At 33.3% G+C, this 10,250-nt stretch overlaps 1 protein-coding gene across 3 annotated transcripts; it reads right to left on the bottom strand.

The window, feature by feature from the left end:
- Positions 1-5,534: 5,534 nt before the first annotated feature.
- Positions 5,535-9,990, bottom strand: LOC110656908 (bifunctional 3-dehydroquinate dehydratase/shikimate dehydrogenase, chloroplastic). Of its 3 annotated transcripts, none has more exons than XM_021813888.2 (11): positions 9,502-9,990; positions 8,795-9,027; positions 8,553-8,658; positions 8,230-8,448; positions 7,610-7,956; positions 7,043-7,106; positions 6,749-6,857; positions 6,522-6,662; positions 6,266-6,414; positions 5,794-5,956; positions 5,535-5,699 (listed from the first exon to the last, which is right to left on the bottom strand). In XM_021813888.2, the coding sequence occupies exons 1-11, from the start codon at positions 9,520-9,522 to the stop codon at positions 5,656-5,658; spliced, it is 1,596 nt and encodes a 531-aa protein (XP_021669580.2). In that variant the 5' UTR covers positions 9,523-9,990; the 3' UTR covers positions 5,535-5,655. The 3 variants fall into 3 exon arrangements, with proteins under 3 accessions (XP_021669580.2, XP_021669582.2, XP_021669581.2); XM_021813890.2 differs by having other exon boundaries at positions 8,795-8,951; positions 9,502-9,732; XM_021813889.2 differs by lacking the exon at positions 9,502-9,990 and adding an exon at positions 9,316-9,438.
- Between the last annotated feature and the right edge of the window lie 260 nt (positions 9,991-10,250).

The raw sequence follows: 10,250 nt of genomic DNA, 5'->3' as shown, positions 1-10,250 counted from the left end.
TGGTGGGTTGTAACGGACTGTGGGGACGGCGATACGTAACGCCTGCAGGTGCCGCCCGTCCCACATCGGAAACGGGAGAAGGGAATCTGGGCCATATATGTGGGGGTCAGCCTAAACTGGTCAGCGTGCTTTTGGGAGCGAAACCTCCCAAGGGACAAATCCGTGAGGCTCATGGGCCAAAGCGGACAATACTGACTGGGCTGGGCTGGGTCGTTACACTATTGTAAGTAAGTTATAAATTATTTAATAGTTATCATATTAATACTACAATAAGTAGCTATTATTATAAGGCAACATACATTAATTACATATATTTATATTTATATTATATATAGATATATTTTAATTATTTTTGTTATGAAATCTTTATTAAATAGGAGTAATAAAAAAAATGAAATAAATTATAACATTATATTATGTTTATATATTAAAATTAAAAGAAAATATGATGGATGAATCATAAGATAATTTAAATCATCACGATTGGTCATCTAATTGACTGGTTCATATTAAAAAGATTAATTAAAATATATTAAAATTAGTATTTATAATTTTCAATACGACAATATTAATTTATAAACTTTTAAAGTGAAAAAAACAATAATTTTTAAATTTAAAATTTCTTATAAACTTCAAGTAATAAATAACTATATGTAAAATATTATTATGATTATTATAATCATACGAAATAATTTCTATATTTTAGGTTCTCATAATTTTTAATGAGTATATAGGTTTCCTAAAATTTTATTTTATAATGAATTATCAATCGTAATCAATAATGATTAGGGGTGTGTAAACAGTCGGTTCGGTTCCGAACCGAACTGAACAGATAAAACCGAAAATCAAAAATTAAAAATTTTAAAAACCGAACCGAACTGATAGATAAGAGAAAATCGAACCGAATCGAATCGATAAATATCGGTTCGGTTCGGTTTTAAACCGATCAAATCGAAATTTATAAAATTTCATATTTTTAACATTAAATCTAAATAATAAAAACATAAAAACAAAAAAAAATTAGAAATCAAAACTCAAAAATCTTAAGATTCGGTTCGGTTTTCTTTGATTTCGGTTCGATTTAATTTGGTTCGATTTTTTTATTTCCTATATATTAATAATTTTGGTTCGGTTCGGTTTTTTTAATTTTTTAATGAAAATAACCGAACCGAAATTTTCAAAATTATAAACCGAACCGAACCGATTAAATTTTAAAATCGAACCGATTGAACCGAATTAATCGGTTCGGTACGGTTTTTCGATTTAAACCGAAAACTGTTCTCCCCTAATAATGATAATATATTATTATTAATTATTAATTATTTAACACTAAATAAAGTATTAATAGGCATAAATATTTAAATTAATACTAAAACAATACATAGATGTCATAAAAAATAAATTATCATATTTCAAAAAAATTTATTTACAATTTTATTGTAGACATGAAAAAATTTTCTAACAATAATAAAATAATGATATGAAAATACTCAAATATCTATATTGTCACGACCCAACCTATGGGCCGGACCGGCACTAGGACCTGGGCTAGCCTAAAGCCCCCGAGGCCCGTAGGCCTAACTATTCATTAACCCAACTCTAAGGCCCATGTGGGCCCAATTTCAAGAATTCAACCGGACAGAGTCCGGCCATAAAGTGGACATTTCAACGAGAAGTTTTTGACTCACCCGACCTGCAAACACAATATATAATCAATTGGGGAGCTCAGCTCACCCTCCACATACTCAAATGTCATAAAAATAAGTGGGAGCTCAGCTCCCTCATCCAGTCCAACAAACATGCATATAATAATAGATTTACAGGCCCAACATGACAATTATATTACAGTCCTCAAAATAAATAAATATTTATAACACATGCGGAAATTCTATGAGTTAATAGAATTACACAAACATTAATAAACAACCTGTGAAGGAGAAAAGCAGGTTAACCACAATAAAAATCCTCTTGTAGCCTGAAAAATAATGAACAGGAGTGAGCATTCAACTTAGAGAGTAAAATATTAATTTTAACCATAATCTCTATAACTATCTAAAGCTAATGCACCCTGTAGAGTGAAATGCAATATTAGTAATATTTTCACATCATAATAGCAAAAATGTAATTTGGAGCACTCACACATCCAGTAATGTCAAATCATAAATATATGGGAACTGATCCCCTATGCAGCTATCTTTAATCCAACCTGTGCCAACGAATAACTCAAGCCGGACTTTCGCTTAATAAACCAAATCGGAGTCTCAGCGAATAACTCAAGCTGTGTCTACGCCGAAGGACTGGGTCCCAGCGAAGATCTCAAGCCGTGTCTACCCGTCCTATCCATAGCCAACACCACATCACACGCACGCACACTGCTCTAAATTACCACAACAACATCCATGGCACTTTAACAGTTGTGAATGCAATATAAAATGTGCCTAGAGTTTAACTACATAGATATATACATATAAGTGATGCATGAGCATGCTTGAACATATAATAATATTGAAATTACAATTAAAATTAATATTTTACTCACAGTCTTGACAACAGTCACTGTGGCGGCTGGGTGGAGGAAGAAGGCTTTCCCGGCTCATCTGACAATTTTATTACAATCATTTAATAAATTTGACTCAATACAAACTAAGAAAAAGACCAAAGACGTCATAAGTCGTGCTGAAAATCCGGTAGAGTCTCCCCTATACCTAGGACCTACCCAACCTGCAAATGGGTTTAAAACACACTTCTATATCCACCAACCATACACCCACAACTCAATCATATCACACAACCCCTCCTGGGCCCATCCAAACAGTCATCAATCACAATATGTAAAATTACAGTTTAGTCCTTATAATTGACAATTTGTGCAAAAACTACCCAAATAAACTCTAAAAATTATAAAACTTTGCCCCGCGATCCTTAGCAATATTACTAGGCTAATGCAAAAAGAATCATAATTTTTTGAGCTATCATGAATATTTTATGGATTTTTAATCCCATTTAAGCACTAGAAAATTACGAAAAAGTAAGGTTCGGGTTTACCTATGCCGATTCCGATCTCGGGAACGCGCTTGGGGCATCTACCAATGGTGGGATAGCTAAAATTTCGATCCAATTCCAAGACTTTTTTGGTAGCCGGTCAATCTGGCTGAAAATTCACAGACTCGGATAACTGTCGAATTTTCGTGAATTAAAGGTACCTACACGAAGCCCACAACACGGGGGTTAGTATAAAATTTTTACGGAATTTTCTAAGCTCATACAATGCTCAGAAAAACACTGCGAAATTTCGTGGGACCCATCGAAAAATAGTGTCGGAAAATTTTGAAATTTATATTACCGCGAAGCTCTAGACGAGTGGAGCGCTCTAGTACTCTCGGTTTTCTCGTGCGGTTTACGGTTTGCGAGAAATCTAGCCCAAAAGTCAAAATAGGCTAAAACTTCCCGGACAAAAATTGGACAAACTGCTCCATGGATTTTGGTGTTCTTGGTGTCTATGGAAAGCTCTCGAGGTGTAGATGGTGTTTGACACAAGACTCGGCCCAATCGGTGGCCGGATCTGTCGGATTTTCGGCGGGGAAGGTGAAGCGTCGCGCGCGCGCAAGGGAGTCGTTCGAGCGCTTTTTTCCGGCCACCTGGGACGACGGCCGGCCGTGGGGAGGCACCGGGGAGGTGCGCTGGCGAGGTGGGGAGGCTGGGGAGACGGTGGCGCGGCCTGAGGGTGAGGGAGGAGAGAGAAAACGGGAGGGGAAGGATGAGAGGTCGAGCACGAGAGGGAGAAGGAAGAAGAAAAAGAAAAGGGCCGGTCCGATTTGACTGGTCTGATTCGGTCCGGTTCGATTCGGCCTGTCCGATTCAAGATAGAAAATTTTGAATTTTTACTCTGCATTGGAACCGAAAACGAGGCCCAAAAATTTCGAAAAAATTATAGAAAACTCAGAAAAATTCGTAGACTTCAAATATATTTTTAGTTTTGTCACGTGGTCTTTAAATTAATTTTTAAAAATCATCAAAGTTTTATATTTTCGAGAAATCAAACCCGATTTTTAAAATCCGAAAAATCTCAAATAACTTCCTAAAATTTAAATAAAATAAAAATATTAATATTACTCACAAAATAATACATTTAAAATTTGGGGTGTTACGTATATATTATATTGTACTAATTAAATTATAATATTAATTATTGTAAGAATTTTAATATTTTAATTAAGTAATTAAATTAATATTTGTTTATTTTATACATAAATAAAATAATTACATGTTATAAATTATTTTGATTCATGTGCAACACACGTGTTTCAAATGCTAGTATTTCTAAATATGGGAATTAAAGAAAAATCATTTCAATTAAATTCTTGTAAATTTCTAACTTTCATTCTGATTATGTGAAAGTTTAATTCAATTCTTTTATTATATATTATTTATTCCAATTAAGGCCATAGTAAATTAATGTTTTAAACACTAATATTAAGCCTTATTTTTATGTTTATTTTTAATTGAGTTAAGTAAAAAATTAATTCATTAAAAATTAAGTGATTCCATTGATTTTTTAATAGTCAATAAGGAGATTTGAACCCATAATATTATAAAACACTTATAATGTTACAATCAATTGAATTGATTGAAAATTTAAATCCTTTTGTATTTTAAAATTTATCATGTAATTTTCTTATAGAATTATTGTATATCAATGAAATTATTACATATAAAATATATTAAAATTCTTATTATTTTGAAAATAAATAAAATTAATCAATGATTTCTTATATCATATAAAATTAGCCATTTTAAATCTTAAAAATTAATAAAATGTTTAAAAAATAAAATATAATTTATTTAATTTATTATTATTTAATAATTTAGTTATAAAATTTAATAGTCTATTTTTGTTATAAAATTAAAAAAATATTATTGATATATATATATATATATATATATATATATATATATATATATATATATATATATATATATATATATATATATTAAATGAGATTTAATGGAATTATTAATAATTAATAGGCTGTATAAAATACATTTTTTAAATATATTTCTAGCATTTTTAATATGAATGGAGTTGTTGAGACTTGAAAATTATCTACAATTTTTTTTGTAAAATAGAGGATTTCCCTTGATGAGCCCAATCAATTTAATTTATATTCAATATAAGCTAAAGAATAATTTAAAAAATACAAATTATTACTATAATTTTTATTGTAAATATTAGAGAAGATATCATAATTGTTGACATTTGACTTGCAATAACTATTTTTTAAAAAATGTATTCACTGATGATAAGATGTTGAAAAATGTTTGAGTTCGAATAGGGTTTCGAAGACGATTCTGATATCATTAAACTAAAACTCATTGACAATTCAACTTTTTTTAATATTAGAATTTTCACTAAAAATGATTTAATGGAAATTTGGGTTGGCTAATATGAATATTTTTTTTCTCACAAAATTAAAAATAACTATTTACCTATAGCAATATTTAAACAGCCTAGCATGAGATTGACAATATCAATATTCATTTGAAAGTTCTTCCATCAAAAGGAAATTTATTGATACAGCAAAATAATTGAACAGCTGATTGCAATACAGTGGGAAAAATATGGAAGAGATTCCATTCACTTGGAAAATTTTTCTTCTATGTATTTCTTGCCAACACATCCCTAATTAGTTGTTTTGGTGCTGCAAAAAATAGAAAAATGAAACCAAAGATCAATATAATGTAAAAGAACAAAGTAGTGATGAGTTTTAGATCATTTGTTGGGGTTCATCTTACCTGGCAAACCAGTGAATCTTTCGAACTGTACAAATGCTTGATTGATGAACATCTCTGTCCCGTAAACAATAGTGGCTCCACATTCTTGTGCTTCTCTTAAGAGCCTGGTCAATTTTGGTGTGTAGATTGCATCAAAGACCAAGGAGTAGTGTTTCAGAGCTTCCTGCAAAGAGCAGACGACTGAGATTACTAAGCGTACAGGTCGATGAAGTTCATGTAACAAAACAATTTCAAATGATGTGTGAAAATCTTTATTAGATGGAGTAAAAGACTTTCATGCCTCTCCAGATTATTCCCACACTATTCACCAAGACTGATGTTGCAGTTTTCATACATTAGTCTCATTTTCGCCCAATCATCACTGGAACGGAAACTTTGATTGTTTTAATGCATCCAGGAGAGCTGGTATGCAACATTCTTGTACTCATGCAATAGCTTAACGTCAAATGACAAAAATGTTACAGGGGCAAACCTTAGGAAGGGGGGTATCTTCAATTCTTGGTTTCATTCCGACCGACGTGGTATTTGCAAGGATCATTCCCTCTTCTGGATGGAAATCTTTCAGCTCAGCAAGAGTCATTGCTTGTCCTCCTACTTTACTGGCAAGTTCTTTGGCTTTTTCTGGTAAGAAAGGACCAAAATGATCCTTGAGTTAGCATACAATTCAAATTAAACTTCATCAATCAGAGCAATTGTATCAGAATAATAACAGAATCAGAGGTACTCACCATATGTGCGATTAGCAACAACAACTCTTGCTCCTTTCTCATACCCACCATAAGCAAGGGCCTTTCCGGCTCCACCAGCACCCATGACAACAAAGAGTTTACCAGCCAAGGGGGAAACAGAAGGAGGGGTACCATTTGATCCTGCAAGAAAATTATAGAGTCAAAGGGGAAAAATTAATTTTAAAAGAAAGTTTAAACAGAAGTTGCCACTAAAATGCACCGTAAACCTCGCAGTGCCTCTTCTATAGCTCCTATGGCTCCAAGGTAGTCAACATTATATCCCATTAGCTTCCCATCAGTTGGTCTCCTGATCATGCAACTAATAGCTCCTATTGCCTGCAAGGCCAAAAATTTAATGATATGAATGAAAAGATGGAACAAATTTCTTTGTAGTGCTAAATTGAAATGGTGATCAAAGTTCTCAGTGGAATGCTTAATTTCAATGGTGATCAAAATTCTTGGTGGTGATTGTGACAATGCTAAAATATAAATATCTCAAAGTAAATAGCTATTTAAACTACCTGCGCAATTGGATCAACCTCATCACAACACTTAAGTCCATCTTCCTTGTGAGGAATTGTATAACTGCATTTCAAATCAATCAACATTACCTCTATCCAGAAGGAATAAATGATCATAAAATCTCAAAAGATTTGAAGAATTTGTTGTATTGACTGGATGAAATATGACAAGTACATATATTCTTCAAAACACGTGGATTCAAACTTTGTGCATGATTTATCCCTTGAGCGTGTAACTCTTGAAAATCAATTTAGAACTTCCAGAGAAGGGTTACAAGCTAAGACACTTGAAACAATTCCTAAAATTTCTAGATAGTGTTCGTTTTCAGAGCTTCTGAATTTCACAAATTTAAGATAGCTTGATCATTATTCATGCATACAAGACTAAGGTACAAAACCTAGAAGTTTCCTTCAGGAAATTAAGCAATCTAAAGGCCAATGGGCTTACAGGAAAACTTATATTTCAGGCAAAACAGTAGAATATTTTCATTTTTGCAGTGTAAAACTCAAAAACTAAAGCATAATAGATGATGCATGCTACACTGAAAGGTTTTAAAGAAATTGTACCTGTATCCAACAAAGTCTGGAGATGAATATGTAGATATGTAATTTGCAACATTGTCAACCAAAAGAGGCAGATAAATTCCATTAAAACCAACTGACTTAAATGCTGCATTGTAGAGGTGAGGACTTTTGCTGTGACCAATAGGATTTCCAATAACACCATGTATTTTGGTATCAGATCCTATGAGTCTGAGATTATACAAATCCAGCAAATCTTTAATGGTTGGTTGACCAGGAGCAGATACTATTCCTGCCTCGATTGAACCAAAAGTGAGAAATCCTCCATATTTTGCTGTGAGTATCCTTGACATCAAGCCTCTCTCACCCATAACAAGTCCTATCATTGGGACCTATGATTTAACTGAAGAGTCATTCATAAAGCTTAAAAAAATTTTATCATGACAAATATGAGGAAAAATAAAAAGCAATGAATGAATTCCTTTGGGTGGTTTTATTAAAACAGAAGAAAAAACATTAGTGCAACTATGAAATAGAAGGTTAACAATTTTCAGATGACGCATTCTGACACAATGCAAGTAACACAAGTATCATTGCTGAGAGTATTTGATATGAGAAAAAATCATAAATTCATAAAGATCCATCATAGCATATCAATTACTTACTTGCGAATGCACAAGCACATGAAACATCCGTGCATTGTCTGTGATGTCTAAAGCTGTTGTTGCAATCTTCACTATATCAGCTCCTGTGGCTTGAATTCTGGCAACAAGCTCTCCAATCTCCTCAATGGATGGAGTACTTTCATAATTGTGAGAAGAAACAATAATCTTGACCTTTTCAGGTTTCTTCCCTTGAATGGAACTGAAGAACCCTTGAGCTACCTTCAAGAGGCAAAAATAAACAGTTTAATGACATGTTCATTGGTACATGAAGATAAAACAATTTCAACATTGATATAGATAATACAAAATGCAAGTAGCTCAACCTTTAGCTCAACATCAACAAAATCTGATCCCAATTCGATTGCCAGACGTAGTGCTTCTTGACGCTTGCTTTCTTGACCATCATACTCACCACCTTCCCATTTTGGCCTAAAATGTAAATTATCCATGAGAAAAACCATTAAACATCTAAATTCCATAGTTTGCATTCTAAGACAGGCATCAAGCTCAAAATAGATAGCCTAAGCATTAGGTCTCGACAACTCAATCAGTTTATGACTTGTACCTGTAAGTGATAAGAGTTGGTAAAGGGCTTTGCTTAATTAAGACCTCGAGATTCTGTCTAGGACTGAAATTTTTCAAGAAATCCACCCGAATTTCAACAAGGTCAGCCCCAAGTTCCTGGGCCTTTTTCATTTGAGTCAACATTTGATCAACTGATTCTGCAATTACTGGAGCACAGATTAGTGTGGAATTTCTTCGAGCTCCATCCACAATTTGAAGATTTGTGGAAGCCAACTGGAATCCACCAAAAAAAAAAAAAGTGAAGATCTAGGAATGATCAACAAATTCAAAATTAAAAAAAAGGGAAAAACTTGAAATGCTCTGCATAGTCCATCATTTGCGTTTTTTTTTTTCCTCGTGTTTCTCATCAACCAAGAAAAAGAAAAAAAAAAAAACAAAGAAACTTGAAGATGAATATTGATATAATTTGCTCTTTTCGATTGTAAAGGTAAATGCTAAGAAGAGAAAACAAATCAACAAACACCATTTGGTGCTAGAAAAGTAAGTAAAATGAAAACAGACCCAAGAAAGATAGATTTATTCCCAAACAGACATCTATCTAATTGCTTAACCGCTTGGATACCCAGAAACCAAAACAACATAAGGCATCAAGCCATCAACTTCTATTATATCTCTTTTCTTTCTTCACCACAGTTTCTCAGAAACGAAACAAAGAAATAGAAACTGAGCAATAAAAGAGGGTGTTACCGGGACACTGCCGAGAGTCATTGTGGGAGTAAGTGCGAAGTGGTTTGCTGGTATTGCTTGAAGCCAAAGAGTTAAGCAGATGGCAGCAGAGTAGCGCGATCAAAGAACGTAAGACAGGGTCTACATTAGGTGGGCGGGTTAGGTGTGTATAAATAGAACTAGAGCTAAGTTTGATGGCTTTTGACGCAGAGGAATGTGAATGTGAATGTGTCTTACTTTCTTGTACAAGGTTTAAAAAAGAAGACCGTTAGCTGGTTTTTTAGCTGCAACTATCTTTTCCATATTGGAATTGCAGAGCAGAGCACATCGAAATTTTATTTATTTTTCCAAGATCCGTAGGATATGAAATCGTGAATAAAATTGGGATATCGAAATGTGATAAAACGACTGTCGTTGAGTGGACCAATTTATTGTATTATCGGCTCGTTCGCGTTAGGTAAGGAGAAACACCGCATTTCTCTCAGCACTTGGGAGGGAGTTGTGGGCTTGCGGCTGCATTGTCTGACCTGCGGTTGACAGAAATTAAGGTTTAATACACTTGAGAAGGGAAAATTTTTTTTGTTTTTTAAGGATAAGTAGATATTAATAAAAAGCGAGCTATTATAATCATGGGCTTGCAAAAAACATACATAGAAGGAGAGCCTAGTCTCGAAACAAGCAGAGGCCAATCCAAACACTAAAACTAAACTGAGTCCCATATAGATCATCAGGCCAAAACCCATACAAATAAAACCATAAGACTCAAATGG

Source organism: Hevea brasiliensis, chromosome 5 (assembly GCF_030052815.1).
Source record: "Hevea brasiliensis isolate MT/VB/25A 57/8 chromosome 5, ASM3005281v1, whole genome shotgun sequence".
NCBI lineage: Eukaryota > Viridiplantae > Streptophyta > Magnoliopsida > Malpighiales > Euphorbiaceae > Hevea > Hevea brasiliensis.
This window is presented reverse-complemented; position numbering and strand designations above follow the sequence as displayed.

Coding starts and splice junctions, on each gene's coding strand:
- LOC110656908 (XM_021813888.2), bottom strand. CDS start 9,522: ATGACTCTCGGCAGTGTCCCG. Junction 6,858..7,042: donor AGGTTGATCCAATTGCGCAG/GTAGTTTAAATA, acceptor TTGGCCTTGCAG/GCAATAGGAGCTATTAGTTG. Junction 5,700..5,793: donor AAGATTCACTGGTTTGCCAG/GTAAGATGAACC, acceptor TATTTTTTGCAG/CACCAAAACAACTAATTAGG.